At 37.7% G+C, this 22478-nt stretch overlaps 1 protein-coding gene across 1 annotated transcript in view; it reads left to right on the forward strand.

Annotated features, from left to right (window-relative positions):
* Window positions 1-22478, forward strand: part of OXCT1 (3-oxoacid CoA-transferase 1) — a 122708-nt gene that overhangs the window by 76174 nt on the left and 24056 nt on the right. The window contains exon 14 of the mRNA XM_037530651.2: window positions 19095-19184. Coding sequence (XP_037386548.1) covers window positions 19095-19184 — 90 coding nt within the window. The remainder of the gene's footprint in view (window positions 1-19094; window positions 19185-22478) is intronic.

Below are 22478 nucleotides of genomic sequence, written 5' to 3' on the forward strand. Positions count from 1 at the left end.
TTGACTTGGAATACTATATTTGGTTATCCAAAAATACTCTATGACTATCTGGAAAACATTATGCTGAAAACTAATCCTTAGTTTTATAATTTACATCCAATCATTTTGCAGACTGAAAGTATATTTATAAACTAACATAGCTGTTGTATTAATTTATAAGGAAAATTCCTCTTACTTTGAGGATCCTGTTGGTGACTAAAAGTTATGATTAAGGTTTAGAAGTCACAAGTAAATTATGAATCTAATATTTTTACAAGGAAGTAATAACTAATCACATGCCATTGGCCACATACTGTGCTATTTATTTATTGTCATTTAATCCTTACAGAGCGCTGACTGAAATATAACCATCCCTGATTTTTCAGATGAAGAAACTCAGACTAAGAGAATTAACTATTCACGTTTATATACATAGCAAGTGATGAAATGGGGGTTTGGCCACAAGTGTCTGTTGTTCTTATGAGTTCTGCATTTTGCCACAAGGCTCACGGGGAGTATTTAGCAAACACCTTTAATGATGAAAGCAAAACTACGCGAAAATTACTAAAATATCCTTACAGTATTTTCTGTAAACTTGATAAAGAAACTGTTGTTTTTTTTGGTGTGGATCAAGGTCTGTTGCAATTGAAAGGACTCATGCTTTATAAACGATGCTAATTTAAGTTGGGAGTGTCTGACGGCATTGCATTGACCTATTTGCATATTCTTTCCTCTGCATCTTATCATTTTTTAAAAACTAATTCAAATTCTAAAGTCTCCAACTGCCAAATCACATATCATCAGCATAAACTTCATGTATGTAGTGTTTTATTTATTTACCCATTTCTTATAGTCTACCATTTGAGGAGTTCTTTGGAATAGTTCAGGTCCTTTACCAGTATTTTTATAAAATTGGCTTTCATTGGTACTTCAGTGGGAAGCATTGAAACCTAACTGCAGAAATATGAGAAGCACTGCAAAGGGAATGACTGCTACATAGAATTAAAGGAAAGATTAAAATTAAGATAAAAAAATAAAATTAAGATCAGAAAAGAACAATAGCAAATTGACTAGCAAGTCAGTTGACTTACTAGCCTCTGTCTCGCGCAGTTATCAATCCTGTAGGCAGGCAAAAGGACATGAGAATATGAAATTGTTTTTTTTTGAAATATCTCAATTTTCAGCAGTCTTGTAAAGTATCTTTTGATTGCTGCCTGACTATTATTGCTCTAGTGAAAAGGAAATATTTTACTCCTTGCTGGATTTTATATAATGTGTTTGTGAACAACTGCTTAGTGCTAAGATTTTTGACGCGTCACTGAATTCAGACGTATCCAAACAGAGGTTGAAGGAAAAATGAGTGAGGCATCTAATTGATTCCAAACGATGGAGCTACGTAGCCTCCGTGCAACTCTTGCAAGAATTTGATCCTTGTTCTCCATCTCCTTGGGTGTGAGAAGACAGGCTTCTGTGCATAGAATTGGGCGTTTGGTCATCTGTTTTTTGACTCAGTCTCTGTCTCTTTCCCCTACTCTGTCTATCAGTCAATCTCAATCAATCTCCCACCCTCTCTCCTTCCTTTCCTCTTCCCCTCTCTCCCCATTATTTGTCCCTTTATAAAGAGTGAGCAGTGAGTGAGTTTGATGTTTTCAATAAATATCTCTTTGGCTAATGATGTCTTTGTATGAGTGCAAGAACCCCTTCTCATTAAACTGCCCACTTAAAAGGAGGAGAGGAAACATTAAAAATGATAGATGAAGTCTCTTTAAAACCCATTATTAGTAATTTCATAAATAATGGTGCTGCTGATATGACTTAGCAGGGAATGGAGCTGAAGGGCTGAGGACCATGTGATGCGGCCACTACAGGCTGAGTCTTGAGAACTATTAAGTGACTGAACGCGGCATTTCTAGTTGGTAAAATCTTTATTTCTTACTTTCCTCTTTTGGCTTCAGGATAATTTTTGATCAGCACTTACATTAACGAAGAATTTTTAATTAGGGAACATGTCAAGTACTTAAAAAAATAGACTAGTAACATGCATATATCCAGCTCAGACAGGTGTCTATTTATGGCCTGTCTTATTTCATCTACACTCTGTTCACTTCCCCAGACTCCCTAGATTTATTATGAAGCAAATCCCACCCATCATATCATCCTATCCATAAATGTATTAGCATTATCTCTGAATGATAAGGATTCCTTTTATAAACCCTAAGTTCTATTTTCCCATCAAGGCTAAGAAATTAAGAATATAATTTAGTGTCATGCAGCCATGGAACACCCTAACTTTACTGATAGAGGGGAAATGAAGTGAGTTGAGCCAGGTCACACAATTAGTTGGTAGCTAGAACTCAGTCTTCTGTCTTGCGGTTTTAGAGAGATGCTGTCTCCACAATCTGAGGAGAATTGACTTATGAAATAAAACATCCTGAGTTACTTCCATTTTCCTTTCAAGTACACGTAGAAGCAGCTCTGTGTTTTGGTGAAATCGCTTGCCTTTCTAGACCTCAACCCTTCATTTTAAAAATGTGATGAATGGGATAGGTTTTTTTTTAAATAACTTTTATATATATTTTACATCATTGTTCATTTTTGTACAGTGTTTGCTTTCTCCTCTCACGTGTAGTCCCAGTAAACGTCCCACCACAACTCTCCCGTGCACCGTCATCATAGTCCCTTGCTCTTCCCTCCTCTGTTTTGATCCCTCTCCCTCCACCTCCCCTGCTGGATGTCTCTGATTTATAGTTGCCTGTTAATTTTGGCTTTTTGCTTACTGTTAGTAAATTTATCATGCTTCATTTCCCCTGCATTAGGGCCACAGTGCAGAGGTCCTTTCTTTCCCCCTTCTCTCTGGTGACTAGTATCTTTTTCACAGAATATGAGAATTGCTTTTGCTGTGCTTTGCTCTTGTTCAGTGTTATTAATCTTTTAAAAAAAACTGTTATCTACTTTTTATTCCTAGATCTATAGATGTTTTTCACTCTTAATTAGGCTTGCAAGACATTTTTCTATTTTTAGGTTAACGGAGTCTATTTGAAGAAGTATTTATTAATTTTGGCCTTTATTAATTATCCTGTTTTATATTATACCGGTTCCAGATTGAGAAATTGAATGGCTACTTTGTTTTTCATCTTTCTCATCTAATAATAAAATATTTAGGGTGCTACATTTTTTGAGAATAGTTTTAATTTCTATAATCTTTTACATAAAGTTATTTTAGTTGATTTCTAGGTAATATGTAATGTCAGTCTTCATTTCTTTTATGATTTGGTAATTTTTTAGAAAAATAATTTTTTCCCCCTTCAAATTTCAAAGGTTTGGACAGGGGATTTACTAGCTTTGCCTGGTGGCTAAACTTTGCATGGAAATAAGATCATTTTATTTTAGATTGAGCTTGTTGCTGCTTGTATACAAATTCCTAAATTCATTTATTTGTTTTTGGGGACAGAGTGAGTTATTAGAAAGTAAGTAAGAATAGAATTTAGAAGCCCTGAATTCTAGTGTTAGCTTGAATACTAGCAAATTTTGCTCTTACACAAATTACTCTTTTAGTTCAGTCTAATTCGGTGTTACCCAAGTCTTGCATGTGCTGTGATGTTGGAAATGTCCCGTGTGTGCTTTGTACAACATGGTGGCACTAGCCACGTGTGCCATTTGAGCACACATACTCAACATGTGGCTAGTGTGACTGAAGAACTGAATTTTAATATTATGTAACTCAAATGTCTACAGTAACATGTGTCTGGTCTACTTTATTGGGGAGTGCAGGGTTAATCCACTAGGCTAAGACCTTAGACTCACTAAATCCTAAGGGAAGCTGACTGGAAAGGTGTACCTGGCAAGCTACGGATTTATGCATTTCTGAAGTGTTATGATATTATGGGAATACTTAGAAAACTAAATAGTTGAGAGGCAATATAATTTCAAAATTTTTGTATCCATGTCAAGCTTCTAAATGGTTATAAGTCTTAGGAATCTACATTAAATAATTGAGCTTCTGGTAATCTAAAGGTTTTGAAATGCAGGGAGTTATTTTATGAGGGTTAGCTTCTAAAGTCAACCCTAAGGTGAAAATCACATTATTCAAATTACACTTCAAAATGTGTTTTACTTCTTTGTTAAAGGTTAGCAAACCCATAAATTCTATCACACAGTCTTTCCCTGTAGGGCACTGAATCAAAAAAGAAATCAAAACTAAAATGACAAATTACCCGAAAATTAATGAATATAAGAATTTCATGTCAAAGCTTGTGGAATAAAATTTAAAATTAAATGGAGAACCTTCAATGCTTTTATTATTTGCACAAAGAGTTCACTGACATTTCAGCCTTGCTTGCTTCCCTTGCCAGTGTGGTGCTCGTAGTATGGCAGCGTGGGATGTTAAGAGCTTGGTCACGCGGGCACAGGTGTGTGCACTGCCAAGACCCTCAAGGCAGTGTTAGGTCAGATCGTGCTTATTGTTAAAGAAGCAGATAGAACAGTTGGCTTCCAGTTGGACATCACATGACATGAAATATGTATCTTTAAACCTGAGAGTTATCTTGATACAGTCTCATTATGAGACGCATTTGGAATTGAGACCGGGTGAGCATCAGTTTCCCATCTTCCGTCTTAGCTTCTTTCCAGGACTTTCCTGTTTAAATTGAATGGCAGGCGAAACCATCAGCATTTTACATTAGGTGTCTTTTCTCCTTTCTTTTCCCTCCTCGGTCAATAGCATGGACTATTCCTCAGTTAAAGGAAGATAGGTTTTGAACTTCATTGCACCTAATAAATTCAACATTGTCCATTTTACCACTAGGTAACTTGAGGAGATCCTTATAGAAGATTAACAGAGAATAAGATCCCATAGATATCTCTTTTCCAGATCATCCAAATTTAGTTGTATAAGTACTGATTTCTAAATATAGTTTTGGATGGAAAACCAGGTTACCAATTTGGTTTCAATTGTGCATAAAAATAATATGTTTTGCAAGAAACCCTGACTCAGAGTCCCATTGAGAGAGGCTCAAAGTGTTAGGTCAAGTACATGAGTTTTGGCGTTAGCCACTTATCTGTTCTGCATATTTCTGGATTATTGTTATAGCTTAGAACATTAATAGGATAGTACTCAATAAAGGAATTTCAGGTGATGAGTTTTGTTACTATGAGATAGATGATTTTTTGGAACCACCATCTTTTGGTACTTATTATCTAATAATAAAGATCATGTACTTATTATCAAATAATAAAGAGCCAACAGATGTACATTAGAGTGAAGACAAATAAGGATCACACCTAAATAATCAGGCCCTGAAAACCTCACTCATAAATAATAGAGAAATAGCTCCCTTAAAAAAATGAAGCATTTTTCATATTGCCAGAACTTTATGAAAAATAAACTTATTACTCTGGCACTTAGAAGCTTTATTAGCTAACGTATTTCCATCCTGAATGTAACTTCTGCTCAATATCATGTTGTTTTTAGGAAATTTAATTTTCTTAAATTGTGGCTTTCAGGTTGGTGACAGATGTATGGTTTGTTTATAAGCACATTTGGAAGGTTTTATAATTTTAGTCCTAAAGGATCTGACTGTGTTTTTAGAAGTTGTCTAAACTGAAGCTACATCGGGTACCTCTAGGTCTACTGTCTGCCTCTAAACTAAATTAATTAACACCGTCCAACAGATAGGAACAGTAAGAAAGAAAAATAGTGCAATAAGTTCAACATAATGGACATTTTAAAATAGGAAGCATCTTCTATGGAGATTCAATTACCTCTTTCTGGAAGCTAAGGAGCCTTCTTCCAGTCCTTTTTCTGACTTGTCCTGTACCCTCAGGTAATATAACTTTTCCTTGATATAGTTTCTCTTTTTATAAAGGAAAGCTTATCATATCATTTACCTCTGCGAGTACTGGTTAGATATTGTGGGATTATCTTCATGAAGTTGAGCTTATCAAAATATCTTCACTGTGGTAAAACAAATCACAAGAAAAATGAATCAACAATAGTAAAAAACAGAAATAGTACATTATACATCATAAGGCAAAGTTTCAGTCTGTATTCCTAGTTATTTCACATTTGTAATAATTAGATTGCAGAATGTGTTTTAAAAGGTCTTCATTACCATGTTTGATTAAAAAAACAAAAACGAAACAATTCTGATTAGAGTTTATAGACTCAATTCCACTGTGTGAGTGAAAGCTTCTCTACGCCAACACACCAACAAGCAACTAGGGTGTCTGAGAATTCAACTCAGTCCCACTCAGCACTCACCCTCTTAAGACAGCATTGCATTCCACTGGTTAAGGACTCAGTGTCCCAATGTAACAGGGTGGTCCCCAGGAAAGGGGGAGGTTCCAGGTTCCCTGCCCCACCTGGGGGTTGACCATCCTCCACTTCAGATACCAGCTGTAAGACCAGTTTTGAATATTAAAAACTTTGCATTTTAGTACATGATTACTGAGGTTAGAGGAAAAAAGAAACTCCTTTCTAAATAGTATGACTCAAGGTAATTATCAATAGAATATGGTTCCTCCTCAATACTAGACCTATAATGGCTTTCTTGGAAATAAAAATAATTTTTTAAAAAGATTTATTTATGTATACAAGAACTGGGGTACAGGCCAGAGGTGTGGGGGGTGTGAGGATTCACCATAGACAGAGTGGGGTACAAACTAGGCAGATTGACTGAAATACACTGCTGAGGGGAGCAGGGGGTAAGTCAGGAGAGATCTCCTGCGCCATGTGGGTAGCTCCCTGGCCGGGGATCGAACTTTGCTGCAGTGGCTGTGGATAGTTTCATCGGTTGCGTCTTAACCCCTTGCACCACCGGGGAGGCCCAATAAAAGTAAATTTTAGCAAATATACTCCAGCTCCAGGTGTTTGCTGTGCTTAGATTCCAGATGAATGTGAATGAATTATCTGCCACAAGTGGTTAGAGCAGAAAAGGGAATAAGGTTGTTCTCACTTACCTGAGAATGAGCTAACTATAAAACCCACCTCAATTTAGCCCCCATATAAAATGGGTATGAAATAATCAAGTTTTTTAACTCACACATTAATTTTTAATACTGTTTGTCATGCATGTGACATCATCTCTGGTAATATGGACGGGTTATAAAGTTACCGAAATCTACCATTAGAAACGTAAAAGGGTCACTTACCAGGTTTGTGGAGTGAAAGTATTGCTATATCAAAAATGGGTTAAGGTTTATGTGTTTCTGTATACTTTTACCTCATTTGATCTTTCTTTGTATTTTACTTTTATAGAACCCTTTTTATTTTTTCATGCTATTCTCAGTATTTTAGTTTCTACATCATTAAGATCCTGACCCAAAAAATTGTTTTCACTTGTTACTTTAGTCTAAAGACATTTATTTTGCTTTTCATTTTTATTCCCAGCATTGTCTCTACTCCCTCCCCTCTTTTTCCTTTTTTTTTTTTTTTTTTTTTTTTTGCCTTTGGGGAGCTTGCTCTGAGCACAGTTGACTTGAAACAATAAGAAGAGAGAAATGAATGCTTCCTTAGTTTTCCTTGTTAAGTGTCTTTCAAAAATGGCAAATTCCCCTGAGTAATTATTTTGACCTCGTTTGTGTTGGTAGAAGTTTTTGCCTCGTTCTTCCCACTTTTAGAAGGTACCATTTTACTTTCTGTGCATTTTCAGCTACAGGAGAAACTTTACAAAGGAATAATTGTATTTTGATTTCTGAAACCACCAGTGCTGGTGATGCTAGGCCCTCCCACAGGACAGGGCTCCCTTGCATTCTCTGATGCCAGCAAGGGAGGCTCATTCTCATGCAGATGAGGTGCCTCTCCTTCTGGGGGCCGGGCTTCACACTGGTCTTAGGATCTGAATCTCTGTGGAGTCACATGACTCTCCTAGTTCTAAAAGTGGGAGGTGGTTTCTAAGTAAATCAGAGGTGAGACCCGTCTTCACCTGGGCGAGGCACAGGGCCTCCATTTTACAGATTGAGCGTGCACAGGAGGAATGAAACATTAAAAATCTCTCGCAGTGACCCAAAGGGTTATCAGTTCACCATGACGGTTCATGGCTTTCCAGTAGATACATAGCAGTCATGAAACTGGGCCCTCATTTAAATCTAGGGAATATCTCGGGAACCAAGTACTTAACTTAGTGTGGATTCAAAATGATGTTCTGTTTCTCTGCTTACCCCTCTAAAGCTTACTTAGTATGACGCCTACATTTAGTATACATAGCCTGCTCTTGCACAGTTCATCTTAAATTTTTAAAGTATCTTCTCTTTTTTTTTTTTTTTTTTTGTTTATCTACTGTGGGTAAAGTATCTTCTTTTTTTTTTTTTTTTTTGTTTATCTACTGTGGGTAAAAACACTAGTAATGATTTTGATGTATTCCTTTATAATGTTCTTTCAGTCACAGTGTCTCTGTGAAATTTCCATCCAGCTGTCAGAGATAGCAGTGTAATTACAATAATTCTGTAATTGTGCTCTTTAGACCTTTGCAGACGGTGGGAGGAGGTGACAGAGCAGGGCGCTTCTGCCCTTGGTTCTTGTTCTCACACTCTTTATTTCAACCAAACCACACCCCCTTTGAAGAATCAGAACATAAAATTTCTGAGAATGACTATTTTTCTTTGTCCAGTTTAAAACATCCTAATTTCATATTCCATGTGAATGATTTGTTGAGGGGATTGATATATTTTAGTACATACAGAGACATAAAAGTGATTAATTGTTACCTTTCCATTTGTATTTTAGCTGTCATTTTTGTTGTGATTATCTAAGAATCTCCTAAAAATAATGAAAAGCTCTCTAAAAAATTTTGTGTGGTAATAAAATCTGTTTCACCACCATTAAAATATTAATTTGAACCAACCACCTCAAACTGCTGTGTTCCTCGGTGACATATGGTTATATGTGACAATTTCATATGATTCAAATAATACATTCATTTCAGTGACCCAATGGAAGGAAGAGACTGTTAATGCAGAAAATAGCTTACCCCTAGGTTTTGAAATATTGTACTTACTCTGTTACTGGATAATGTACAAGGCCAGAAGTTCCAATGTTTAGTTGTATTTAATACATTCAATTAACTCATTTATAGTGCAATAATACTTAGTCATGTTTAACAAAAACAAATGCCCTTCTGTCTCTACTGGAGCAGTTACTCAAGCTCTGTCCCTTGATGTTGTCAGAGGCTGAGTGAGCAAGGGGAGCTCACTTAGTCAGGTTGTTTGATGTGTGTTTTCCTCTCTGTAGAATCATGAATAGACTCTGTGAAAACAAAACAGCTAAGAATAACACCGAGTTTTTCCTCCTCCTGTCTGTTTTATTCATCCGAACAGAGCAGAGGTCGCCTGTCTGACCCTGTACAGAGAAGTTGACTTATCCAAAGCGGCTCATATATAACCAAAAAGAAACTTAGTCACATCGATTATACCTTGGGAAAAGAAAATCGGAAAGTTTTATGCTTCTATTGGCTTAATAAATGCTTGTTAAAACTTCGTTAGTGACCTAGAATCAGTTTTAGGGTTTGGGATTCTTTATTTGGAGTGATGTAGTTTTCATAAGTGAACTGTGGAGACACTATTGAACATCATTTACTTTTGTAAATGGAGGGAAGCAGTGTAGTTAATAGGTAATAACAGAAATATTTTTTCCTATATGAAGTAAATTGATTTCTTTAGGAATGAGTGCTATTCACTGTGACCTGCGTGAGTTGGTCTTTACTGTCTTACAATGAGTGAATTCTAAAGGGAGATTGAAGGTTCTGGTTATGCGAGTAAGATGATCTTCACTTAATTGAGTCTGTTTTTGTTTCTCCAGGTTTACTTGCAATAAATAGTGTTTTAAAGAAACTTGATGTGTTTTTTGGTATGTATAGTTTGTGATATTAGACTGCATAGACAGGTTCTGTACAGAGTAAATTTTTATTTTTGGACATTTTATTTGTAACTAGGAAATGCATGAACCTTAAATAATCTAATGCATATTTGATTATATGTAAATGTCTTGTATGTAACATTAAATAATCTAAATTGATACATACACTGATTCTGTTACAGTTACATGAATTGTAGAGGATTTTTATTGTTTTCCCTCCTCAGTGAAATACTTTATTTTTTTATGAATCTTTGAAAGGAAATAGAAATGACAGTTTCAGCATTTTGGAATTTATATTCTTGATCTCATTCACTCTTAGGAAAGTAAGTGTGCGAGCTGTTCAAGGCAGGGTGTTTATATGCCCAGGGGAATAGGTTTTAGGTAAAAGTTTAATTAGTGGTCAATGGTTGAGATATTAGATTTCTTAGGTCTTTTTCCTGGGTATCTTATAAATGAACTTCTTGAAATAAAAACAAAGAAATATACTATACTTAGATATTTATTAAACAATAGTCATTAGCATTCTGTACTGAGCAGCTTATAAAGGTAAATGTTAGGGCCAGTCTTACGGTTCTGCTTCCTACTTTGGTTGTTCCCCCGTCAGCTGCTTTTAACTCTGCTGCTTCCTGAGGCGAAGCTTTAATTTTATTTCTCATATCAGAGACCAACTTCAGGCCCTGAGATGACAATAAGAGACTCCCTGGGTGTCTTGCTCTTGGTCCTGAGGTTGTAATGCTACAAGAAGCATTAAGCAGCAATCAGGCAGCCAGACTAGAAACAACTTGGTGATTTGTCTGTTCATAATTTGAATCATCACCTTTGTAAAGCATTATGTGCATCAACTCGTGGGTGATTCTTTTTCATCCTTTCTCAGGTGTGTTTCCCCTTTGTCATTACTCTGGACATTGGCATTGGCTCCAAGGTCGACAGAGAGTAGGAGGCCGTCACCCTTCCGTCAGAACCTGAGCCCGCCATGGGTGTTCTGACTGGCCTGCTTTTACCCAGCTTTCTCCCAGTTCCTTCTGTCGTTCCTTTACTCTCTAGTTTTTCTTTCTTGCCAGTCTTTGCTATGTGGGTAAAGACTTCAGCTTTCCTTAGTTTTACAGTGTACCTAGAGACTTAATTTTTTTCCAGATCTTATATTTTCTGAAACAGAACTTTTACTTAAAGGTGGAATTCAGTTAATTTAAACACATACTGGAAAAGAAAACAAACTATTATGTATCAGTCACCGTGTCAGGCTGGAGATGTGCAAAAAGGAGAGAAATTAAAGAACGTATAGTCTGATCCTCAAGGCAATGGGGCCTTAGGGGTGACAAGGTGTGGGTGCGGGTTAATCAAAACAGAGCATGAGCCATAGAGCCCAGCTATTCTTAGTTGGAGAGGGTCTCCGAGACCCTCTCTTGTGTTTTAAGTTGCTGGATGGTGGTGAGGCAGAGGGTGGCTGGAAGAGGGAGTGATGGGGTGGAGCTGGGGCACATGGGCCGGCACTTCCTGGCAGAGACAGTAGTGATTAGACGCATAAAGAATCCCCTGGAGTACCCGCGTGGGGCCTCCCAGCATAGCGATAAGCCATATGTTGTGTGTAAGCAGCTCAGTATTCTTGGCAAGCAAATGAGAACTGAGGTGTGAGGAAGTGGGGAGGACAGAGGCCAGGCTGTTATGGACCTTCTGTGACAGGCTGAGGGGTTTAGATTTTTAAACTGAAGCACTGGGGAACTACTGACAAATTTTAATTTAGCATTTAAAACTCATTTTAAGATGCTTATTTTAGAGAGATAATTATCACAAGCTGTGGGTGGAAAGAGATTTGAGAGGGACCAGACTGGACACAGATTGAGTAATAAGGGTATTAATTATGGCATTCTAGGGAGGAATTAACTAGGATGAGAAGAAGTCAAGTTCAAGAAATTTTGGGAAAATTGAAATTCTTACTGATTGAATGACTGATTGATTGCACATGGATAATAAAAGAGAGGCAAGAGACAAGGAAGTTTCGGATTTGGACTTTAAGGTGGACTTTGGCCACTAACTGAGATGAGAAATGTAGTAGTAGAGATTTGCCTTGATGAAGATGCTTAATTGGTTTGGACCATTCTCAGCTAAGGCATGTAATAATTAATATAGTAGAGCTTTTTATTTCTTATTCACATAGAACCAAAATGAGTGCCCCTGATCGGAAAGCAGCTCACCTCTATGTAGTCACTTAGGGATCGTGGATCCTTCCATCCTTTGGCTTCACCATTTTCAGTTGGCAGAAGAGGGAAGAACATATGGAGTATTGTTCTTGGAAGGTTTTATGATCCAGTGCTGCAAGAATTATTTATCACTTTCACCCTCTTTCCACGGCCAGAACATACTCATGTGGCAAACCATAACTTTACGGAAGGCTAGAAAATTGCCTAACTACATGCTCAGGAACAAGAGGAAGTAATTTTGGGAATAAGCTAACAGATCGTGCCTAGCAGTGACTGGGAAGGTTTTGGGTATTGCAGTCTGAATGTCAGAGGAGAGATCCGAGCTGGAAATGTGGTTTTAGGAATCATCAGAGTCAGGGCTGGTTTATATCACTGGAGAGGATGAAGCCCCTCTTGGAGAACAAATAGAGACAAGCACAGCGGGCCAGAGGACAGGGTTTTAAGTTGGCCCACACTCAAAGCTGGAGGGAGACCGGGGAAGATGCTAGGAAGGAGGCTGTGAGCACGGAGAGAAGTGGAAGGGCCAGCAAAGCATCGTGCCTGTGGAGAGTTTCAAGATCCTATTTCCCCTGAGGGAAAGTCCGTGAGTGGAGTGTAAAGGTGCCCATGGAAACCATGTCAAATACAGCAGAATCATCCAGGAATGTACTAAGGTGAACCCACAGGTGTCTTTCAGATCAGATGATTGCGTGTTAAGAGACCTATTTCAGAATAGTTCTACAGGCCATCGCCAGGCAGAAATCGAGTTTCAGAGCATCCAGGAATACAGGGAGGAGCCATGGAGAGGGGAAGATGGAGACACTGGAATGAGGGGTAACAGATGCAGCAGGCCCCTGAGGAAACAGGAATAAAAATTGAAATTGTAAGCTCTATCCAAGTCCCACTTTCATGATAAGTTTTTCTTTTTACCTGATTATGATTGAGAGGTGATAAGGAATTTTAGCTTACCTAAAATTATTACTAGAATTATTAGTAGAATTATATTTCTAGTTCCATCTTAGTGGTTTACAGGATCAATTCACCTGTCTTGAGATATAATTTGTCTTTGAAAGGAAAATCACATTTTTCTTGGTTTTAAATACAAAGATTAGCACAGAAAAGAGAAATATTATGCTGGAACTTTGTTATAACTTTGCTAAACTAAGACAAATTGTAAGTCTTTTATTTTCCCCAAAAAGGGGAGTTATAACCTTTCTCTGTGTTTAAGCAAATGTTGTTATTATCTTTCTTAGTTTACTTCTCTCCTACTATTTAGCTCTGAGCATGTTTAGAGGCCCTTTTCTTTCCTTGAGCATTTTTTAATAATGGGGAAGTAAGACAGAAATAAAGAGCTTACATTTAGATTGAGGTGGGTACTTAATGTTCTGGTGTTTAATATGGAGCAGCAAGCCCTGGTTTTATTAATAAATCACTTCACAGCTACCCTTCCCTTTTTATTTCAGTTGATTCACATTTTCCAGGCAGGCACATAGCATTATTTTAAAATGCTTTAAAAATTGTTTCTGCATATTGTGCATTGTTTCTCACTTAAGGTCAAAATATTTAGAGGTAACAAATCTGGAAATAAACTTTTACTATTTCTATACCAATGATGAAGGGACGGCAAGATCATTTCCAGTATATTTTATATTTCATTTTAGACAGCATTTCATAGAACTGTTCAGATGTATCCATTTTACCTTTTCGTAAAAACCTTAAAGTATTACCAAAAGTCATATTTAGAACTTGAAGGAATATTTCTTTAGGAGTGCGATTTAGTGTTTTACTTTGATACATGGAGGTTTTTTTTTTTTAAATATTGCAGTATCAACATAATTTCATTTACTTTCTTTAAAATTCTGATATTAGAAAACAGACTCATGGTAAGACATTTAAAATATTGATGGTTGTTTAAATCTCTTTTCTAGAAAGAAAAGTAAATTCCTATATTGGCCTCTGGTTTATAGGGGTCTGATGAATATTTGTGAAGTCAGGATAATACTTTAGTCAGAATCTTTTTAAAAAAGTTGTGAAACTTTCATAATAGAGCATGCAGTGTTTCTTGCTCATTTATTGCAGTAGTCTTTCCAAATTGATATCAGGGTCAGTTCTTAACTGCAGAAAGATGAGTTGGCTGTGAAATGAGTATCCAGCAATCATCTCTCCATTATGTCAGCCAGAATGCAAGCAGAACTAAGTTGCACCATTCAAGAACTATGTTTGCTGATGAGATTTTAAAGAAAGCCTCACTTTGCTCCACCCTGGCCCAGTGCTTCTATCACACCCATCTCATATTCATTACAACCCTATTTTTCTCCAAGGATAACTTTCCCTCTTGTGACTTATTTAAAGATATTTTTAGTTCCTTAACAAAGTCTGTTTTATCAGTCTCTTGTTTTGTATATTGAATAGGATGTTGGGTTTTGGAAAGGGAGATGAAAAGGGAATGAGGTCTATGTCTCCTTCTAAAACGCCAACCATGTATTGGCCCTTTGGATAGAGTGGAGAATCAGTGTCACACAGGATCTGGCCTAGTCATCTCCTTTAAGGAGAAGTAGGAAAGCATCCCCTTGGAGGCCTGCCCATGTCCCCCTCCATTGTTCAGCAATAACAGATCTGATTCTACACTGAGTTCTTGATCTTCCCTAGAACACATTTGGGTACCACATAATTATGTTAGTTACTTGTATTGCTGTTACAAATTACTCTCTGAATTTCAGTGACTTAGCACCCTACATGTTTATTGTTCATTCATATTGAGTTAGTGCAATGTGGTTCTTAGTAAGTGGGTTCTGCTAGAACCACATGGTCATTTAAGGTCCAAGTCTCCGGGAAGCTCAGCCATCTTCCAAGGTCACCTTGGGATGTCAGCGACCAGATTGGAGTTATTGAAAGAGCATGAAAGATTGTTTGCATATAAGAGGTTTTCATGGGCGAAAGTCTGAGAATCACCGCCTCTCTTCCATAGTCTGAAACTCGGGCCTATAGCTACCACCAACTGCAGTGGTGTACTGGGAAATCAAGTATTGGGTTGCAAAAAATGCCTGCTACTCTGGGTTTCAGGATGATGATAAATTTCCCACTTGTATTAGAATGTGTGTCTTAGATGGCCCTGTTTTTCTCTACCAGTACAGATGGAATGAATTGTTTTCCTATAGTAATTGATTTTGCTTTAAAAATCATTTGGGAATTGAAATAGACAGTAACATTTTTATTTTCCTTTTCTATTACAATGCACATACTGAAGAAATGGGAAAGCCAGATATTTGAAGGCTTTCCTTGTAGCTTGTTATAAATACTTTTCATTAGGAGAGTCTACCCTTCTCTTTCCCATGTGGCTGACTGCTTTTTGAAACACCTCCTGTGTGAAATCCCCTAGGCCTCTTCCTCCTCCCCCTGTTCCCCAGGCACAGTTAGGGTTCGCCTCCATGCTGTACTAGAACTTGTGCACACCTATGTTAGTTTTATCTGTTCATCCACTCACTTTTCCTAGCACTTATGATACAAGAGGAGGAGGGAGGAGAGAAGATGATTGTAATTCACTGTGAAAGAATCACATACTGAGCAGTGCAAGGACCTGGGGAAAAGGTACCGCTGCCTTGGGAATGAGGAGAGGTAGATACGCCTCTTTTAGAGGGAGGAGGTTTGATCCACATCTTACTTACTTGTGGATACTTTTCCTCCCCCAGAGGAGGAGGTTTGTGAGAAAAAGAACCCCATTTTGCTCGTCTCTCATTCTCGTACCCAGTCCAGTGCCAGGCTCATACTGGATATTTAGTAAACTGAATTGACTGAGGCTTTAGGTCAATAAATTTGTAAGCTTTATTTACTACATAGTTTCCTCCACGTGATCTCATACGCACCTTACAACAGCTCTATGGTGGGGCAGATTCTCTTCTTCCTGGTTTATAGATAACCCAAAAGCAGTGAAATTTGGTGTTTTGATATTATAAATTGGATTAATTGAAGACATTTCAGATATTATGTACACAATTTTGTGTATCTTTCGCTCTGGAAACAAATATTTATCAAAATAGTGACTTGAAATGTGTAGCATTTGCTTTGAGGCTAGGACACTAGACTGACTGGGTCCCTTTGAATGATGAAGGCTTTTCCTTTACACTGAGACAAGCAAAAATGATCCTTTTCACAGAAACAAAAAGATGGTTCTTCTACTCTGTTTGGAATTCTTTGTATGCCCACCAGCACAGTGTTTTGTACCCAGTAGGTGCTCTATAAATATTTCTTAAATAATAGACAATGTGTACCTCAGATTCATCTAAATGAACAAACTTCCTGTTAGAGACTGTCATAAACTTTCCCATATAATCATCATGTCACAGGGAACAAAATTTACCTGTGCTGTTTCCTCATTCAAGGAGTTTTTTAGCACATGAGCATGGCTCCTGGCTTCTTCACGTACTTCTGGAACATGCACCTGTAGAGTCTGCCCAAGTATCCTTCGTGTAGAAGTTGAGACTGAATGTTCTTACCAAAACAGGTGGAGAAAATTTGCAATCTCGTTTTCATGTCTCTTGACACCCTAAAAATCTCTCCCTTAGTATCAGAGTTCACGATGGACAGTAGTTTCTTCCATCTCTGACTTATCCATATTTCACACCACAAAGGAATCAGTCTTCTGTACAGGAGTACTACGATGTGGTGACTGTTAAAACAGCAGCTGACTAAGGGTGAAGGAATGCATAGCTCATACAGGTATGAATTTCCACATAGATGTTCTGCTTCACTTCAGATGTGTGTGTCTGAAGACAGACTCATTTTGCATCTTCTGCTCCTTTCCCGACGCCCCTCCTGCACCCTAGCACCTTCTCCTGTTGCCCATAGCTACCATCTCATGCAGTCGGAGGCTCCAGACCACGAAGACATCCTGACTGTTGACTCCTTTCCTTTGTACTGTGCATCTAGTTCATATTCATGGCACACTGCATTGATCCCTAAATTATATTTGGAATCTGGGGATTTGAGATTGTTTTAAAGCCAGGTCCAAGTGTATTTCCTATTTTCCTTATAGTTATGAAATCATGGGAAAGGAACTGAGAGCCCGGTAAGAGTTTACTGTCAGATCAGCAAGAGGGTTTGGGCTGAAAAGATAGAAATTGAAAGAAAAAGAAATTTTTTTTTTTCAAAAGTGTGGGTACATATTCTCCTTTGCCAGGTAATGTGAATATTGTTAAAAATAAATGTAAGGAATTTCTGGCAAATATCCTCAGCAAATCTAAGTGCCACATGGTTGTTCTCTGGCACAATGATATTATACAGAAATAAATTTCACTAAGGCACAGAAATTGTAACTGGGAAAAAAACCTTAAGTTTGATGTTTGTAAACTAACTTCCAAAAATTGTAAGCACTTAAACATTTTAAATGTATTCCGTGAAAACTTCATAGAGAATATCAGCTATTCTCTTGCATCCCTGAGGCTCCAAGGCTTTGTAGAGATAATTTCATATGTGTGTTGTTGTGAGTGTAACATAAGCAAGTGATTAACTAGGTTACAATGAGGAGCATATTGTGATGACTATAGCGATGGCATCCGCTTCCTCAAAAATGCGCACGGTGTACCAGGTCCTGGTGTTTTCTTGTTATTGCATTTTAAATCATGTCGCTATCAGTACGTTTATCAAGTTTGAAGTATGTCTTCTGTGAATACAAATGCCACAAGAACAATAACTCTGTTATTTGAAACTGGGGGTTTTATTCCAGAAGGATAAATTGGATGCTGAAGTATGGTCTTGTTATCTCGATTTGTGCCTAGTTACATTGACAGTATAAGCAAAAATAAGTGTATAATGTAGAGTTTAAATATTTTTAACTAAACAAAAAAATACCCCGCCACCATATTTGGGGACCCCTTACCCTTGCTCCTATCCACGCCGTCTTGTCTTTCGGTAGCCTCCGTTTTCCTGTGGTCAAAAAACATTTTTTTTTAAGATGGTTTTAATGTGAGAAGGCATTTTTCTTCATATATTTGAGTAAGAATTCATCTCATCATCTCTGGAAACACTTGCTTTTTCTAAAATCCTGTAACCAGGAGACAGACTAGATGTGAGGAGTTGTTCAGTGTGTGTGACAGGCACATGGAAGGTGGCTGGTATGCATGTAAGGAATGAGGAGATGGACAGGTGAACAAAAATAGACTGGTGATGGTGAAAGGAACCTGAACTCTGCTTCTGTTTTCACTTAACAGGAATATATTTTTCACTTTGTTTTAGTTTATATTTCTAAGAGCAAGATAAATGCCAAGTTTTAGAAAGGCAGACCCACCTTTCTTATTAATCATTACTAGGGAAACACCATTAGCCTCGGCCCACTACCTAATGGCATTTTAATCTGCAGGAAATCCAAGAGAATGCTTTGGAAAGTTTCTGTAATTGAGGCTCAGTGGTGCCCATTATGCATTTAGAAATTTAAGAAATGGGGCCTCCCTGGTGGTGCAAGGGGTTAAGTCTCAGCACTTTGAAGCTATCTCTAGCCACTTCAGCACAAGTTTGATCCCCGGCCAGAGAGCTACCCACATGGTGCGGCAGACTCTCCTGTCAAGTGCGCTGCTCCCCTAAGCAGTGTATTTTAGTAGATCCGCCTGTTCTGCTCCCCACTCTGTCTCTGGTGAATACTCTCACCCTCCTACCTCTGGCCTACACCCCAGCTCTTGTATGCATGAATAAATAAAAATAAATATATTTTAAAAATGAAAGTTAAGAAATGGATGTCAAGAGTATGTGGATTTCAATCCCATGTTGTTGAAATAATAATAATCACGTGTCAGAATTCTGGAAAGGTTAAAGCCTTTTCTTACTGTTGTGTTAATATATCATCAACAAAATAATGTTAGGCACACTTAATGAAAGTGACATTGTTGTACTTATCCTGAACTTACTCTTCAACCACAGAATAATAGAATTAACAGAATACTAAGGTTGTAAAGCTTCAGTACCGAGCGATGAAGGTCGATGAATTTTTCTCATTAATTATTCCAGTGTCAAATTCTTGCAAGTTAATTTTGTTCTGCCTAAGACTAAAGAAATGAACAATAGAGTATCCTTTCATGTTTTCTGTTTTTGTTTTGCAGGGGAAGATGGTGAAAGGAATGGGAGGTGCTATGGACCTGGTATCCAGTGCTAAAACCAAAGTGGTGGTCACCATGGAGCATTCTGCAAAGGTAAGTGCTGCTTTTGGAAATCCAGTGTGCCAGGTCACACAGCAGCAGTTTTCATTGCTTTCTTCGCCTCATTGGAGTTGATAGCACTTATATTTTAGAGAGAAATAAAGGCAGTTACTTATCATCATTCAGCTAAATGGTTATTTAGCTATTTGTGCAGCAACATAGGGACTTCTTTGATTGTGTGCCTTACATACCCATAAAAGTAAAAGTTATAATGTCTTCAAGAGCAGTGAAAAGTTGTCTGGGCAGATGTGTTGATTCAGGTTTAAAGATAATTATAGTGATTGCTATCTGTGTGCAAAATAAAAGCACAACTGAATATGGGGTTTTAACAGGAGTTATTTTCAAAAGGGCAATGTGGTATCTTACCAAGGCTGTGGTGTAGCATTTATAGTAGGTGATAGAAATAGTGGACTTGGTGTGATAGTGAACACCCTTACTGAAAAGTATTATACTTCTATTTATATAGATCATCAAATATTTATTGAGTGAAAATTGTATGGTAGGCTCTGCTAGGCTTTGGCAGTGGCCAAAAGTAGACAAAAATCACTGACCTCGTGGAGTTTATATTTGGTGATGATGGTGATGATAAAACCATCCTATAATGACAGTTACCACTTATGGAGCTTATTATGTACCACCAGTATATTCTGCATGCGTTTGCGTGTACAAGTTCATGGACTTGATAGAGGTATTTTTTATGGTTCTGGAAATAAGTGCAGAGAGGTTAAGTGACTTGCCTGAAGTCACACAGCTAGTGGAACTGAGATTATAACTGAGTGTGTCTGACTCTGAGTCTAACTACAGAAGCATCACTATAATTTTCTTCCTGTTCCCATCTCAGAGTCCTTGAACCAACTGAGCTATTGCCAAATCCATGGACTTATGATTTGCCAAGTTGATATCGAGTGGTACCCTCTTTATTTATTTTGCCCTTTATTCATTCTCCTTTGTCTTTTTAATTCTTAGTTTTAAAACAAAATCTACCTGTTTTTCACCGTTAGACCTGCTGATTTGCTTAGAAGTGGTAATTCTCTTGCTGGCTGTTTTATAGACGCAGCACTGTAGGAGAATGTGGAGCTTTGGCAGATTTGCATCTCACTTGCCTCCCATGGGAAAGTTCTGTTACCGAGTAAAGTGAGCCATGAAGCAGTTTTGTTGTGAAAACTGTAATAGATATGAAATTATCATAACTTGTTTAGTAAACAGTGGAAAGTGAGCAGTGGTGCATAAATAGGGAACAACAGAAATGAAATCAACACAGGTGACTTTTGAGAGAGACCTTGCAAGCGCATCCAAAGTACTTCATTTCAGATGCAGAAAGATGCCAGGCATGCAAATCAAGGCCAGATCTTTTCCAGAACATCAGAACAAAATGTCTATTTGGGGAAAGTTCTTTTTGACTTTCCTTTTGTTGTTACTTTAAGGCTGATGCATAGGCACTGATGTCCGACTCATTTCAGATCGTTTTTGTGCATCCATTTTCAAAACATTAGGTCTGTATTTGGCAAATTCTGTCTCTCCCCGCCCACCCCAACCAAGTTTTTTTTTTTCTCCTCTGTTGGAATTTTCAGTGAGGAAAACAAATGGTCCCACAAACTTTGATTTAGAAATCCCATATTAAGATTTTCAAATAAGCAAGGTAGTATTTTTACCATTTCTTTTTGATTTTTCTGGGGCGGGGGGGAGTTGGGTGGAAGGAGGCATTGGCATAGAATTAGACCAGAATTGAAACTAGGTATTTTTATTTCTTATTTATTTATTTTTTTCTTACATCGTTGTGGTCCCCATAGTTCTCCCATCACCACATCACCCGTGAACCATCACCCTATCCCTTGTGTTGATCCCTCCCTCCTCTCCTTTACTATATGGGAAACTAGGTATTTTTCACAAGATACTTTCATTTGAAAAAAACTAAACATGTACTTGTGACTAAAATAATTGCAATGATTAGTTCACTCTCGATACTTAAATAACCTCGAAAACTAGCCAATGCAATTTGCTCATCTTGCCACCTTCAATCTTTGTATCGTTGCCACTATATGTTTTTACACTGGGTCCACTATTACTGGCCCAGCTCAGGGGAACATGGAGACTTTATTTCTTCCCTGGGTCTTTTACTCTAGCTAAAGGTTGGTAGGGATTGGAAATGACATAGGGAGGAGAGGTTTCTTTTTAAAAAAAATTATTACTGAAATGACATTGCATGATAACATTATATAAGTTTCAGGTGCGCATCATTACAAATCAGCACGTGTATCTGTTACATCAAGTTCATCACTATAAGCCCAATCTTACCCTCCACTATACAGCTGTCCCCTTTTACCTGATTGCCCCCCGCCCACCCCCCAGTCCCCCTGTCCTTCTGGTAACCACGCATTGGTCTTACAGTCGTAATGTTCATTTCTGTTTTATTTAGTGCATCTGTTTGTTTGGTGTCTCTAGGTACCACATAAGCGAAATCACAGGGTATTTGTCTTTTTCCTTCAGACTTCACTCAATAAATTACCTTCCAGGTCCTTCCATGTTGTAGCAAATGGCAGGATTTTAGGTTTTTTTATATGTACCGGCACACCACGTTCTCCTTTACCCACTCATCTGGTGCCAGGCATGCAGGTTATCTCAGCTCTTGGCTACTGTAAACAATGCTGCAGTAAACAGGAGGTACATGTGTCTTGCTGAATTCGTGTTTTTTGGGTAAATGCCCAGAAGTGGGATAGCTGGATTGTATGTTATTTCTGTTTTAGACAGGAAAGTTTTTTTGTTTTGTTTTAATTATCTCCGGTTAATGTTCCATTCTTTCAGACTTGCCAGTTAACTTCTACTGCCTATGATTGAGTGAACAGAGTAGGGGAGTAATCCCTAGTGTTGTGTAAGACACAAGAATAAGAAGTTTGCAAGAAAGGAGACTAAAACCTGAGAAAAGAAATATATTTTTGTGCTGCTGATTTTTTTTTTTAATAAGTGGGTGGAGTTGTCAACTGGTTTTTAGGTGCAGCTTTTTTTTTTTACTCCTTCATCTGTGGGGTTAGAGAGCCAGGTTACTTATAAATATAGTGTTATTTGTCCTTTAAAAACATGTTCTTTTGTTGTTTTAATCAGACAAAGGAAACTCTTTCCTTTGTGATCAGCAGCAACTTCTTGAATTTGAAACCCGAGTGCCTATTTTTGCAAAACGTTTTCCCTTCCTTAAAACTACCTCTACAGGTGAGGGGGGCACTGGTGTCAGAGTAGTGTGGGAGTGTGATTTCCATTTCACCTTAGACATCAGGCTTCCAGGCAAAATTGCCA

This window comes from Talpa occidentalis, unplaced genomic scaffold (genome assembly GCF_014898055.3).
Source record: "Talpa occidentalis isolate TD23 unplaced genomic scaffold, MPIMG_talOcc4v2.1 talOcc4.6, whole genome shotgun sequence".
Taxonomy (NCBI): Eukaryota; Metazoa; Chordata; class Mammalia; order Eulipotyphla; family Talpidae; genus Talpa; species Talpa occidentalis.